Here is a 15,865-nt window from a genome sequence, read left to right as displayed (position 1 = left end):
ACGAGAAGATGGTTGCCGTAATCAGTAATGACTTGCAAAGCTTGCAATGCTTTTGAGATGCAAGCGCTCGCGAGCTGCCTGCGACAACGTCGGCGAAACCATGACGTGTGGCGTTGAGTTTTCTGCCCGACGCCGGTGCTAGTGCGCCGCCCGCCGCGCGAAGACGCTGCGTCACGCCTGTCTAGACAGCCAGTTGCCTTCGCTCGCAGACGATGCTTCAGCCGCAGCGCGTCTGGGATGCGCGGAGTGGCCTCGTCCCAGTGCTTGCATTTTGGCCTCTTTTACGTAGTTGCCTGTGTGGAAACTTCGTGTAAATTATTGGCCATATCTTTCTCGATGGGTGTGCAAGTTGTGCGAATATGTGTAGCTGTGGCAGGGACGTGGTTCGGGAAGTTCCGTGTGGACTACACGACGACTGCTATCCGTCGTTGGCGCTGCGCAGTTTCCGTCGGTATTCGCTGCGCTATGAACTGTGGTGAAACCCACGGAGAGGTGAAAACTTTCGTGCTGTTTGGAGACTTTCGAAGGTGAGAACTGGTTAAGTTTACCGTTTACAAACCAGATGTTGGTGGGCAAGTTGACCACAACAAAAATTATCCGCCTAGGATGTTGCAGTTCGCATAAGTTTTGTTTTTGTCAGTCACAGTGGGGATGGAGGAGACTGCAAGTGAGTAGCAACTTAGAGGACAAGTTCTGGGACTTGTGCGTTAGCTGACGATGCTGATGATGCAAGAAGTTTCCTGCGGAAGTTGTGGGCCGCCGGCTGACTTGAAGAATGGATGAGCATGGAACCAAGATTGCCGGTAAGCTTACTATTTAAACCGTTGTTTTCCCTTGAACGTAAACAATCTATAATCCGCTCGTGGGGAGTTAACAATATCCACAGCTGCTACGGAAAACTGGTTAGGGAAATAGCATGACTTTCCCAGCTGCACTTTGTGCACGTTGTTGCGCTTCGTGTACCGTGACAGCGTGTGTGAATTACCCTGACTTGTATCAGCAAGTAGCAGTGTAAGCAATTCGTAAGTTTTTTTTTTTTTTTTTGTGATGGCAGTAGAGCCCTCTCTATTTCTTGCAATTAGAAAACCAATTACTACTGTCGAAAATGGCTCTTACAACCTCTTCTACATATAAAGATATAAAAAAAAACATATAATTTGTGAACTGCTAGGGATAACGCCGGTGGCGCCGCGACATGGCGAAGTTGAGTGCAAGGTCATTGTGCCGGGTGAAGTTATTCGTGAGCGGCGCGCAAATGCTTCGTCACGGATGTCCATACAACAACCGGTGACTGCGCGCCTTCGTTTGAAGGCTGCTCCTTTCTTGGCAGCACCGCTTCGCAGACGCGAGCGCTTCTGCACGAAGGCTTTTAACCTGAAAATTTTGCTGCCTGTCTGCCAAAACCGAAAGTTTTGCTGTCTGTCTGTCTGTCTGCCTGTCTGTTCCAGTGATTGCGAGTGGTGAGGGTGAGTGGCAAGCGTGAGCACGAGTGTCTACGAGCGGGGAGGACGAGTGATGAGTGGGAATGCGAGTGAGTGAGTGGTGAGAGCGAGTAATGAGCGTGAGCATGAGTAAGTATGAGTGGACGTGCGGGAGTGCGAGTGAGTACGTGGGGTAAGGGCGAGTAATGAACGTAAGCGCGAGTGAGTGTGAGTGGTGAGGACGAGTAGAGAGCTAAGCGAGAGTAAGCGCTGGTGGTGAACACGAGTGGTGAGCGTGAGCCCGAATGAGTTGTTGAGGAAAAATATAATTTTAGTGAGTACTAGTTAGCGGCTTCAGTTTTGCCGAGTTCTGTTGTAAGAGTGCAAGTCATTTAAAGAGACAGCCGGTTGAAAAGGCCTTGTCTTGTACTAAATGGTAACCATGATCATCTCCTTTTGTTTGTGTCTTGTCGCTGAAATAAGCCTTTTTTTTATCTATATGGAGCTGGAGCGTTATATACTCTTTCGCAGTGCTTGCGGTATCTGGTTTTTCGTCTATTTATTGTCTTTATGGCAAGGCTTTTAACAAGACAACAAGGCTTTATACCAAGACAAAAGATTCGTCGTCAGCGTTCCTTTGTCACCTCTTTCATTCTCATCTCTGCACCCTTTTTGAAGAAGAAGGAACGGAAATACTTATCAGCACACAATTCCGAAGTGGCCAATAATTGGCCATGAGAAGCCACCCAGATGTGGTACAAGCGCCATTTGGGCGGCCTTACCACTCATGTATCGGTTGCCTATATACGCGTAGTAGATATGGTAGTAACCATTGATGAACCGCAACAAAGGAAAAAAAAAAAGGTGAGGGCGGCAAACTTAAATTAAGGTATTAAAATACGCGTGTTCAAGTGTAAGAATTTAAAGCTGGTTAATTAGATTGCTCTCAATAAAGGATGTGTCGGCTGAAAGTTCATTATTTATCCAGTGCCATCAATGGCCGTTTGGCTGAAGTGAAAAACGAGGACTCCTGTGCGTACGATAGTTATAGCCCAAGTGAAAGGGGCACAGGGTGGTTTAAGTAGACCCGTAGCTTCCCACTATTGTGCGCCGAACGGCCCTTGTATAGTTCTTGCAAGGGAGACCCCGATTTGAATGATAAGAAAAGTTAAAGCGGAAGAATAATGGAACAATAAAAAGGGAAATACAATTACGATCTGCCGAGTTACGTGCTGCAGTCAGGCTGATGTACAGTCGGCAAAAGGCTTGTCTATAACGCTAGAGCGGCGTGCTCCGCACTGCGTGGGAGACACCTAGTGATAACGCCTGGTTTTGAGACCGGTAGAATGTGAGCAAAGGTAGATAGATTCACTTACCACTTCCACTGCCTCACCACCTATTTTAGTTTAGTTTTCTGCATATAATTTTCAGGCCCACGGTTCCACTCTGTTTGTCCAGTGCGGAAAGCGTGCTTTGCAATTCGTCCCCGGAGTTGCTTAGCAAGGCAACACCATCAGCAAATCTGAAGTTACTGAGGTATTCTCCATTAACCCTTACTCCCGCCTGTTCCCAATCCAATGTTCTGAATACTTCTTGTAAACATGCTGTGAATAACATTGGAGAGATTGTGTCTCCTTGTTTGACGCCCTTCCTTATAGGTATTTTACTGCGCTCCTTATGGAGGATGATGGTAGCTGTGGACCCATTGTAAATATCCTCTAGTATTCTTACATAATGCTCATCTACACCCTGGTTTCGTAATGCCTGAATGACTGCTGATGTTTGGACCGAGTCAACTGCTTTCTCATAATCTATGACGGCTATATATAGGGTTCAGCAAAGCATGTTGTTGGGCTAGTTGGTTCATATTCTTACTTAAAGCTGCGCATTCGGATGGGACAATGAAAAGAAGACTGCACCCGTCGTGTGTCTTCTTTTCACTGTCCCGTTCGAATGCGCAGTTTTAAGTATGATCTATATATAGGGGTTCAGTATACTCCGCGCTCTACTCTATCACCTGAGTGATCGTATGAATATGGTCCATTGTTGAACAGCCTACGGAACACTTCTTGTTCTTTAGGTTGACTGAAATCTAAGGTGGCAGAAATTCTGTTAGCGAGAACCTTGGTAAGTACCTTGTAGACGACTGACAGTAAGCTGATCGGCCTGTAATTTTTCAAGTCCTTCATGTCACCTTTCTTATGGATTAGGATGACGTTCGCGTTCTTCCAAGATTCAGGTACCCTCGCGGTCATGAGGCATACACAGGTTGACCAGTTTTTCAAATACAATTTCCCCGCAATCCTTCAAGAGGTCGGTGTTTATCTGATCGTCCGCAGGTGCTTTGCACCCTTTCATTTCTTTAATAGCTTTCCCTACTTCATCTTTCGTTACTGGTTAGATGCTATCTCCTCAGACCTACTTTCTCATTCGGGATTATCATGAATATCCCGGCTAGGGTACAGATGTCTATTGAACTCCTCTGCTCTGCGACTATTTTATACCTATTTGTGATGACATTGCTTTGGTTATCTTTAAGTGCATACATCTGATTTTTCCCCACGCCAAGACTACTTTTCACTGCTTTCAGGCTGCATCCATTCTGTACAGGATATTCGATCCTCTCCCTATAATACTTCCGTATGTCAGCTGTCCTACGCTTATAGATTAACTTCGAAATCTACACCGGTTATATTCTTTCAGATGGGGTGGGGATTGTCATGGTTCGCCATTTCCTAATTAGATCTTTCGTCTCCTGGGAAAGTTTTCCAGAATCCGGCCTAGCTATCGTGCCCCCTACTTCTACTGCACACTCCGTGATAATGCGTGTAAGATTGTCGCTGTCTGCCTGTGCCGTAGACTGCCTCCTCGGTAAGAGCTGAATATGGGTTCTGACGCGCAATCCTGAATTCTTCTACTTTACGTCTTACTGTTAGCTCATTATTCGGCTTCTTTCGTACTAGCTTGTCGTGGTCCCTCCTCAAATCTATCCTAATTCGAGATCTTACCATACGGTGTACGCTACACCGTACCCGTCCGAGCACTTCCGCATCCTGCACAACGCCAGGGTTATCGCAAAATATGAAGTCTTTTTAAATTTTATGCTCCCAATTCGGGCTCCTCCACGTCCACTTCCGGCTCTCCCATTTGCAGAAGAAGATATTCATGATTCGTAGGTTATTCCGTTATGCGAACTCGACTAGTTGGTCCCCCCTGCTATTTGTACAGCCCAGACGATAGTTCCCAACTGCTTTGTCTTCAGCCAGATTCTTGCCTACATTAGCATTGAAGTCTCCCATAACTACTGTATACCGTGTTTTTAATTTAGCCATTGCCGATTCTACATCTTCATAGAAGCGTTTAAGTAGTTGGTCGACGTGGCTGGATGTGGGCGCGTAGCCCTGCACCACCTTGAGCTTGCACCTCTTATTTAGCCTAATTACAAGACCTGCTACCGTTTCGTTAATGCTATAGTATTCGTCTATGTTGCCAGCTATGCTTTTATTCACTAGAACTCCCACTGCCAGTTCTCTTCTGGCCACTAGACCACGGTAACATAGGACGTGTCCATTTTTCAGCACCGTAAAGGCTTCACCTGTACTCCTAACCTCACTAAGCCCTATAACATCCCAGTTATGCCCTTTAATTTCTCGAACAACACCTCTATACTCGCTTCGCTAAATAAAGTTTTCGGGGTAAACGTCGGGGTAAATGGCCGCCTTCCAGGTCCAGGGATTCTTAGCACCTTCTGCTGCGTCGCATGACTTTATTCCTACCAAACATCTGCACCCAAATGGATTTGTGAATATATAGATTGGTTTGTATCAAGCGCACAGTTTGCGAGTTTTCAGCCTTGGAGCCCTTTGTGGAACAGAGAGGATTGTGTTCGTAGGCATGGAAATAGGGGACGTTCTTCGTATTTTTCGGGGAGGCGAGTGTGGCAGATGTGGTCGCAAGGAGCATGGCACGTGAGTTCGACAGCTTTTTGGTCGGCATCCTCGGTTCCTTCAAGACCCTCGCGTTCGGGTGTCCATGTAATTTGAACATCATTGATTGGAGATGGGAGAACTCTTGGGTAACATTTAGGTAACCTGTCTGTAATTATGTTTAAATGCTGCATTGACAATCTCTAATGACATTTGTGTTTCTATTTGATAATTTTGCTAGTTGGATTGCCAAGAGGATGGCTCCAATCTCCGCTTCTTCCGTCCCTGTGTGTTGGGGGGTAGGTCATGCAGTCACGAAGATTACCGAGTCCACTGCGACAGTTGTTTCCTGAGTACTTCAGTACGTTCAAGATTGCTGTATACACTGCATGGTTTTGGGATTTTGATGAAAAAATTTGATCCTTGCTTCTCACCTGTCCTTGTTTAGGTTTGGATACAGTGATTTCGCTTTTAAAGCTTTTATGACTGCTCGCTTGATCGCTGACATGTACATCAATGCGTCAAGGAGGAGGGGGGATCTCTTGCATTTGACAGCCCGTCCCACTTTTCTTTCATGGCCGCTTCCTTTGAGCTAGGGGTGTTGCTTCTACAGTCAAACCCGTTTATAGCGAACTGGAATATGCACTGCGATTAGTTCGATATATCCAATAGTTCGATATAGCCGAACCCGCTTATAACGAACCTATTGTTACGAGTTCGCAATCCGCGGGAGCCACCCCCACCCCCCAACTCCGCCATCCCCGCATGCAGAAACGAACACAGTAAATTAGGCATTACCAGACACAAAATAAGCCATTTATTGCAGATAATAAAGCTACTTTCCGCCTTAACTGCCTACTTTGCAAAAAAGCGGTGATTTTTGTTTTCACTTTCGTTTTGGCGGCTTCAACTAGCATATCATTCTCTACACGAAACATTGTTTGTACCAGTTCAAGTGCGCGTCCTCCAAAATCTAAAAAAGTATTGGCGGAGCACATCGACTGCCGAAAGCGCTTCATTGTAAGCGTCGGGCGGCTTTGACCGCGACATCATCGGGAGCGCTGGCGAGCTCTTCCCACAGTTCACCGATGCTGCTGTCTTGGTCCGGACTCGCGGAATTTGCGGGTTCCATCGTGAGTCCCGCGCGTCGGAAACAGTTACGGAAAGTGTCGGGCATCACGTCACTGCGTGCGAGGCGCAATGTCTCAGTCGCGGCTCTTGCTCCGTGGTCGTGGCCCATCCACATTTCAATCGTCGCTTCAAAACCATGCATTTCGGCAATCATTCTAGGCGCGCAGAGTTCGATATATCGGATGTGAACTTCGTTATAAGGAATATTTTCCCCATCTATTTCTGTAACTGAAATATTTTTGTTCGATATATAGCATAATTCGCTCTATCCGGGTTCGTTATAGCCGGGTTTGACTGTATATTGTCTATAAAAGCGTTATAAGGATCCGATTTCAGGACCTTTTAACCGATCGTGAAAATTGGGAGGTTGAGGGCTGCTCGTTATGCTGTCCTGATGAAGGCATTTTTTTGGTTTTCTCTGGTGAGGGTAGCAGGATGTACGATATCCGGCTCAATCAGTACGTGCATCAGTCTTATCACTTCCGCTAACGCTCTTGCTTTTTCCCTGATTATGGGTTTTACAATATGGGATAACTCGTTGAAGATTTTTGGTATTTTTTGCGATTGTGAGATCGTCTCTGTCGCTTCACAGTAGAACGCTGCTGTGGATTCTTGCCTTTGTGTTCTCGAGGAAGACCTTAAATATTTTTTTGGTGGCACTTTTATCTTCGTCGCGTGGTGCTATCATTGCCGTGCCGCACACCCCTTCCAGCGGTGACAGTGCCGCGGAAAATTCCGAAAGTAAATTAAAATTAGTGTAATAATTCGCTATTCACCGGGTTTCATTTCTTAATAGAGAGACATTTTTTTTGTTTCTGCTCATACCCTACACCTTTTTTCGTTTTTGAGCGATTGCCGATAATTTTATGGCCTTGGTTTTATTATGTGACACAATGTTGGTGCCGGCATTAGTTACGATGGGAGGGCTGCTTTGGTGTGATGGCGTCAGTGGCGAGCACAGCTGGCGACAGTCCACAGAGCATTCCACTTCCGACCATTAACTTCGCCTCACAGGTGCGGCACTTGCTGAATTCGCGTACCCTTTCTTTTGTCTCGTCTGTGCCCTATTCTTGAATGCACAAATTCCCAGGGAACTGAGAATTTGCCACAAGCCTTTTCTGATTGGCTTTCGGTTTGGCCCGCGTGCTTCCGGTTGGCAAAGCGTTTGTGTGTGCTTTCGTCGTCTTGACGTTTCATGACGCTTACGGGCACCAATTCTAAAGTTTGCCTTAGTTCAGTTTACTGAAAGCGCATAATTCTTGGCCGGCAAAGAAAAACTAGACTAAATGCCGCCGACTTGACAACGCCGGCCTGTCTTTGCTATTCAACAGCAATACTGCTTGTAATACACGTCCTCTCTGTGATTGTCTGAGAAGGCGTGACGTAATTTGAACAGTTCGTGGGAACGATCATGTCACACATTGGCAACTTCAGCCTCCGTAAAAGTGACATATTGTTACGTAACAGCTTTAAATAGGCGGCTGCTTTTGCCGCGAAATAGGGCGAAAATTTCACCGACCTTCGCCGGGTAAAATGTCAGTGAATTTGCAGCAGGCGCAGTTTCGCATGACGCGCAGTTTAAATCAGTTTTTTACCGAAAAAAGTAATAGTTTTCACTGTTTCCATGTGAACGATCACAGAGCATGCAAATAGCGTGCAGTATTTTGCTTTTATATCTGGCAATGAAATAAAAATATCTCGTTTGGTGTAACCGCAACATAAGAGTGCAGTACAAGCCTCTCCCTCACAAAGAGAACCCAATGGACGGCAGTTGTCCACACTCCTTTTAGTAAGCTTCTGGGTCACATGATCGAACTCAAGAGAAAAATAACAGAGAAAAGTGTCTGTTTTGTTCATTACAGCGCTGATTGAAGTTGAGCTTGACGAATGAGTGAATCGGCGACGTCGGTACCCTCCTCGGCTATCAGTTGCAGCGCTTCGCTGCTCTTATGTGTCATACAATAAATGGTGACGGCCTTCTTTTTATGTGATCACACCATAAACTTGTAAGATTGCACCAGACAGTAGCTTACGGCGGTGGCGGCCGGGAAGGTGATAACACAACAAAGATTGCATTGAAGCAGACAGCCCAACTATGTTACTAAAAGCGATTTAAAGAAATAAATAGATACAGTAATAAAATTGTGTGACGTTTTTTAGCTCAACATCCGCCTTTCGCTCGCTTTTGGATCAACGTTACTCGATCGCCTTGTTATGTGCACGCCAATTTGACCTGCAGAAATGTGTTTCTCTTGCCAGCCTAAGCTACCGTCTTAACTTTTATAGTACGTGCCAAGCGTTTTTATATCTTTTAGGTGCATTATTTGATACCTTGTTGTGATCTTCAAGAGTGAAGCGTCAAATTACTCTGCATGTCGTCATGACTATAGGAACATCGCGTCACTGATTGCTCACGTCGCGCTTACGGAAGAAACATGGCCAGTTCCCTGCGAACTTCTGCAGTCGACAATAGGGCCCTCGGCCGTCTTTTCATTGTCCTTGTTTTCACACTTCAGCTGGTGCTGCGCGTATTCCATATTCAGGAGAGCCTTCACACCTGCCTGTCTCAGCCGTAGCTTCCGGATGGCAGTGTTGACTTATTCCCGCGGACACTTGAGGAGCACGGCTGATAAACGCTTGTCCTGGCCGAAATCAAATCTGGGTAGCCCGCGTTTTGGAGCATGCAACTATCCGATAGTTCTGTTTCTACATTGCCGACGCGAACGCCAGGCAGCAGGTACCAATTCGCGCCGCACATTCCACACCCAAACGTTAGGCCTACAGAGTGAGAGTTGCTGCCGGTATTCTAGAAGTATGGCGCGTACCTCTGTGGCACCACATACTGTGGGATTGGCTAACAAAAGAATCTATCACGAGAAAGCTTCGCGTGCAACCATCGTCGTCGTTTGAAGGAGGGGAGAATGATTACTTTCTTACCCTGCTACGCGACAAGCAGAATGATCAATTTCGCTAATTGGTAGGTAATAATCTTGGTAGACAAAGCATTCACGAAACAGGCACGAATGAAAAAGACGACACGGCGCTAAATCGCAATAACTGGTTTCGCTTAAGTATGCGATATTCTTACGTTGAGATCGATTACTGTTCAGAAAGTTCCACGAATAGATACGGGATTGGTTGGTTGTTTGGTAGTAGTAGTAGTAGTAGTAAGCTTTATTTTGTAAAATGGGTAAGGGGAAGGGGAGAGATCAAGGGTGGGATACAAATTTCAACAACCCAGGAACTATTTGGCCAGCCGTGGCCCTACGAAGCAGCGCAAGCTGCTGTGCAGGGTCCGAACTGGACAAGGGTTCATCCGAGGACCATATTGAGGTTTTGTGGCCATTTCTGGCCCATGTAATTAGGCAATTCCAAGCTCTATGGAACAAATTGGCTATATGGTGGCATTATTTGCAGTCTTCATTGTGCCTTTCTGGGAACATAAGTGAAAGTGTGGACATATGTAAGTAGGTGTTGATCTGTATTTTCCCAACATTTCTCGCTTCTTCAGCACATAATCTGGGGTGGGGCGTAGGCGTTGATCTTCGGTGAAGACTATACGGCGTTAATTTGTCTGGGCACTGACAGTAAGCAGCGAGGGCGTACGAATGTTCCGGCTCTCTCTCGTGTGGGGTACTCCTTTCAAAAGGAGCGGCCGCCTCGTTACCCTGTAACCCCTCATGGGCGGGTGTAGTCAAGAAACAATGTCGCGTACCCGCTGTGGGGGATAGACCAACTCGGAATGGCATCTCATTGGGGCCAGAAATTTAAGAAGTAAAGCTATGCCAAAATCAATGTGAGAAAGTTTTGGAAAAAGGAATGTAACAACTTTGAAGAATGATGGCATGTGCCTGTAGATATAAGTAGGTGTAGTAGATATAAGTAGGTTTAGTAGAGACTTCGTTAGGACATAAAGGAGTGAAGGGCGCGAAAAACATTCCTGTGGAAGAAACCTAACCGCAAAGCCGTAAATGACCGTAATTTACAAACCGACAAAGGAAGACCCATTCGGCAGAAAAGAACCTCAAGATATCGTTTTCGGAGGGAGGAGAACCGCGGGCACTTGGCAGAAAACGGAGAATTGCCTAAACCTTTGGACAAAGGTCACAAAGGGCCACGCACGCTATACGTGCATGGTGTGTGTAGAAATTTAAATTGCTACGAGACTGCGCTAGGTACTGCCTTGACACTGTAGGAAGTGCAGCATACCGGGGAAGTCAGAGGTAGTGTCTGGTGGATTCTGTGCCTTCGAAACCAACATGAAACCACGTGGGCTTCCGGGGAACAGCATCCATCACTGTTCAATTCAGCGCTGCGACTGCAAGGTAATTACCGGATTTATTTAGGTCAGTACCTTTTCTGTGCTCTGTAATCTAAGAACGGGAAGCAAGTGGGCTGGTTGGAGCAAGTTGAAAAAATTTCGCCCACCTCCCCGCGAGGGGAACCCTGTGTAGATGCGACGCATCGTGGGGTTCAGTTGGTGTTTCCGTTGGATTGATTCTGAAATCGCGTGAAACGTGTCGGGAACGCGTATGGTTATTATGTTTTATAATTATTAATATGTTTTATTGGCCAATCTTGGTCAATCTCTCTAAGAGGTATGCTTGGGGCTTCGCAGTCGCAACGACCTTTACTCCATCATTGTTGCTGTAAGTGGGAGCTTCTTTTCTTTTATTGCAAGTGTTAATCATTGCCCCATCATGCGTTGCATCAGTAGCATCTTGACGTAGTTTGAATGAGTCAAGGATATAAGGCGCGTTCGTAGCATTTGATTCTGTCTCGGTTTTGTGGCGCAGTGGGAAGAGCACCATGTACCTCGCGTTCCGCCCACGGGGTCGTGCGATCGAAACCGGGCGCTGCTAACTATTATTTTTTTTATAGTGTAGGGGGAGGGGTGTGGACGAGAGAGGGGCATCGGAGAGGAGAGGGGGTGAGCGGCGGAAAGCGCAGCTCGCGCGGCGAGGAGAATGGGGGAGGGGCGGACGACAACAACGCCGACGCTTCATGGACAAGGCGAGTGAATGAGATGCAGTCTCATCTAAAACATGGAAGAACAATGCTAATTAACGGGACGCAGAGTAGAAGACGCACACACGACGCTGCCTGTGATATTTTAGGACTCGGTGGTGGGAACAACGAGACGTGCACACGGGGTCAATGACGAGAGGGGCCACAACACAAAGGTGTAACGTAGATGCAGTATATTGCGCAGAGTGGGAAACACGGGGATATGCAGAACGGGATGGAACAAAAACAAAAATGAGAAATAAAAGAATGAAACACAAAGGGAGAGGTTAGCGTGACGAAGTCCTTCCTGTCGCAGTTCGGTGGTGATTCGTGAGAAGGGGCACAAGCGTAAAGAAAACCAGAAAACAGTCTCACTCCTGCAATCCGTTGCGACTCGGTCGCGAGTGGCTCGATTGTGCCACGCTGACCGGAACGGAAGGCGAAGCCACCAGGCGCAGCAAAAACGACAAGAGAGGGATCCCGGCGCTGTTGCCCGGTGCAGTCGCAGATCCGATTGGTGACCAGGAGGTACCTGGCGATGTCTCGGCGCGGTCGCACGGGCGCCATCGATGGGTGTATTCGCAGCTGTATGCAGGCGCACCCCGAACGTTCGTCCGCTAAGCGCCCGCGCCGGGACATCGCCAGGTACCTTTCCGCGATGCCGAACTGCGAAAATGGGTTAAATCGGAGCAGGATCGGTTGCGCGATGTTTAAAGGCCCTGGCAGAGCTCCTTGGCAGCCCAACCAAACACCGTGCCTGCCATGTCGACGAGCCCGCATAACTTCATTCCTCTGTTTGATGAGCGCAGAGACGACCTGGACGCTTACATCCTCAGGTTCGAGAGGGTCGCTGCAGCTCAAAAATGTCCGGAAGATAAGAGGGCCGTCGGATTGAGCACAAGACGCGCTCTTCGTCATCGGGAGGATGACGCCAGAAGATTATCTGGATTAGCAAAAAGTCAAGCTGGCGCTCCTCCAGCGGTTTCGTTTTACCCCTCAAGGGTACATTGACAAATTCCGCCAGGCGAAAGCTGGGGACAGCGAAACAGGAACTCAGTTCGCTAAGCGACTTTCCGGTTATTTTGAAGGATGGCTCGAAACGTCTGGGGTTCCCAAGATGGTCGAAGCGTTACGCGACAAGATGATCGCGGAGCAGTTTTCCAAGTGTTGCTCGTCCCAGCTGGCCATTTTCATTAAGGAAAGGGACTACAAGTCGACGAAAGAGATGGCTGAAGCTTGCGATCGCTTCCTTGAAGCCCAAGCTTTGACAAACTTGGGAAAGGTCAGGGACAAAAATAAAGAGCCACATGCAGACCTGCCTTCCAAGAGAGCTCCCATCTGCTTTTTATGTGGAAAAACTGTGTACAGCGCGCAAAACTGCAGAGTAGTAGGCCTGAACATCCACTGCGGAAGCTACAGAAAACAAGGGCATCACGCAGACAGCTACCGCTCTAAGCCTCCTGATAAACAGCCGGTGTCGGCTTGCGCTATTGAGAAGTGTCGTCACGACAAACTGCAACAGCACCACACTAATAAAGGCGCATTGGCAACAGCACGTTACCAGCATAAAAAACAACGCCAGCTCCAAACGAGAAGTGCTGCGAGGCGTATGCCTGTTGGAACCGGTGAGATCTACGGACAACAAGTTTCTGTTCTGAGGGACACCGGCAGCAACGCCATCATCGTGCGACGAAATCTAGTCCCTGATAGTTGCCTTACAGGCCGTGCATCAACCGTCCGTTTTGTGGACAATACCACAAGAAGACTTGAAGAGGCTTCCATTCACGTGGATACTCCATACTTTACTGGAAAAGTCTTGGCCAAATGCATGGCTGATCTCCTGTACGACCTCACACTTGGAAACCTACCAGGTGTTAGGGACCCAAATAGTCCTAACCCTGCATGGAAGCCACAGCAACCAAGGCATCCAGCGAATCCAGTGGCGCTCGGTGGAGAAGCATATCTCTCCTCAGCCGGCGAGAACACCAGCCACGTCCATCACAAGGGACAGCATAACCGGCCAGCAAGTCCCATCATGTCCGCCGGTGTTACAAGAAAAGAGATGCGCCAACAGCAGCAGCTGGACAAGACGCTAGAAAACTGCATTAAGATGGCAACGGCAGAGTCCTCTTCCGATAAAGAGAAACCTTGCAAGTTTGTTTGGCAAAAGGAGCTTCTGTACCATCGGTACGTCTTACCATTTGGCCACCCCATTCAGCAACTTGCAATTCTGCATTATTTCAGAGACGCGTTAATGAAGAAGGCTCATGGAGGAGTACCAGGTCATCATCGCTTCCTCAAAACAACTAAAAGAATTCTCCGGGATTTTTATAGGCCGAAAATGTACGCCGAAGTCCGAAGATTTCTTAGGACCTGTCAGCCGTGCAAGACAGAAAATCCGAAAAGTGAAGTGGGCGTCGCTCCTACGAGATAGCTGCCTACTGTTTGCCTGTGCGTGATGGAAAGTCTGTTTTCAAGCAAAACGACAAGCCCATAGTGCACATACTGGCCACGATCAACATAAGCATCTGGATAGAAGTCAAAGTTTTCAACCCTGTTCTGGCGTCTCTGCAGTGGGGTGTCGTGGGCTCCAGACGATGCTTACTGCCGGTTCGCAAAATCCGTTGACTACGCGAACAGTGCTTTTATTTTCTTTACCTGCACCACCTTTCACCCACCCATGTCTTCTGAAAGTGTGGGGGTGGCGTCACCCCAAAAACACTTTCTAAAGCCGTAGGTAATGGAATGAGCTCCAGGAAGGAAACAGGCTCAGAAAAGAAAACAGCGGAAGGAGACGAGGCCAATCACTCGCTAATGGGTATGCGCCTCCATAGAAGAGGAAGATGCGGAGGAGTTTCAAACCTCTCTGAAGGAGTCCCTGTCTTCTCTGGTCACACAAAATGAAGCTGAATGTGCGACAGGCCTCTCTACCGCCCTTTCCACTTCAGCTCAGTCGTCATTATTTGAAGTGACGTCGAAGAAGTCAGTATTGCCTAGTCCCTGGTGGGACGAAGAATGTTCGGGCAGCTTTAGACGAAGAAAGGCGGCCTGGAAGAAACTTTGCCAGAACCTATCCCCGCTTAACTGGTGCAACTACAAATATTTTTCAGCGGTATTCAAACGCGCTGTTTCTAATGCTAAACAGACTTATGACACAGATCGATCTTTGTGTCTCTCCAAGCCTAACAATAAGCGTGCGCTTTTTCGCTTTCTTCGATGGCGGAAAGCAGTACCCTCTCCAGATAATACAGACTCTGTGGTGCTATCTTCAAGTGAACTCTCAGAGACCCTAGAGTCGATAGCTGATGGGCTTCAAGCTCGTTTTTCGTCTTCCTTGGCGATGTCATTTACTCCGCCACACGTGGTAGACGGTCACGACTTCATAGAGGTAACGCTCTCAGGGCTCGCTGACGTCATGACTAAATTGACTGCTGCAGCTCCTGGCCCAGATGGCATTACAACTGAAATGCTGAAATTATTATTTGACGAGGCTCCCAATCATTTACTTAAAATGATCAATTATTCTATTAGACATGCATGGATCCCCGATGTCTGGCGTCTCGGCAAAATAAGCTTCATCGTCTGGTTATTCTGGAGCGCCCGGCTCTTCGCTGCTGCTTAGGGTTGCCTAAGAATGCAGCAAATGCAGTAGTTTACTTGGTAGCGCGCGTTCCTCCTCTGCTTAATACGTTCCAGATACTGACTGTTGAAACTTTTCTGAGAGCTTATAGCTCTGAGGTGAACAGGGAGCAGTTTATCTTTATTGCAGAACCATGTGCGTTTATGGTGCACCAATGGCCCAGTTCCTTATGTCCACAAAGCATTTTGGTACAGAGCTTCCTTTCTCCATTGGGTGTAGCAATAAATCAGATTATTCCATATACTGACAGGAGTTCACCTCTTTCTATCAAGTTCCGGAACATTTTCCCCAAAAATGCTAAACTTTTACCAGCCCGACTGCTCAATCGTCTTCTCGAAGGTTATTTGGCCTCCATGCAGCCAGGTGCTATAATATATACAGATGCCTCTCAACGAGTAGAAAAATTCGGTAAAGGAATATTTTCCCTTTCCCTTAACTGGACCTTTTCGGTTCGTCTGGGTGATGTTATCCCCATATTCTTCGCGGAATTCCTGGCAATTGTCCTGGCGCTGCGAAAGCTGGATGTATCAATTACATATCCAATGATAATTTCCGATTCTTTTTCTGTATGCTTAGCCCTTTATTCCCCTAAAGACACTCCCCTTCTGCGGACGTTTCGGTCACTTCTGCCACCTCACTTCACTGAAATTTACCTTCTTTGGGTTTCTGGTCATGCAGGGATCACATTCAACGAGACTGCCGACTCTCTAGCAAGGATAGCACTTTCTGGGTCTGTAGTA

At 47.3% G+C, this 15,865-nt stretch overlaps 1 protein-coding gene across 1 annotated transcript in view; it reads left to right on the top strand.

Annotated features, from left to right (window-relative positions):
* Positions 1-205: 205 nt before the first annotated feature.
* LOC144153169 (uncharacterized) overlaps positions 206-15,865 on the top strand; it is an 82,326-nt gene continuing 66,666 nt past the window's right edge. Inside the window, exon 1 of the mRNA XM_077684817.1 lies at positions 206-803. Coding sequence (XP_077540943.1) covers positions 780-803 — 24 coding nt within the window. The 5' untranslated portion in view covers positions 206-779. The remainder of the gene's footprint in view (positions 804-15,865) is intronic.

Source organism: Haemaphysalis longicornis, unplaced genomic scaffold, assembly GCF_048455015.1.
Source record: "Haemaphysalis longicornis isolate Haplotype H1 unplaced genomic scaffold, Haemaphysalis longicornis Haplotype H1 scaffold_9, whole genome shotgun sequence".
Taxonomy (NCBI): domain Eukaryota; kingdom Metazoa; phylum Arthropoda; class Arachnida; order Ixodida; family Ixodidae; genus Haemaphysalis; species Haemaphysalis longicornis.
The sequence above is the reverse complement of the archived record's forward strand: the minus strand, read 5'-3'. Positions and strand labels throughout refer to the sequence as shown.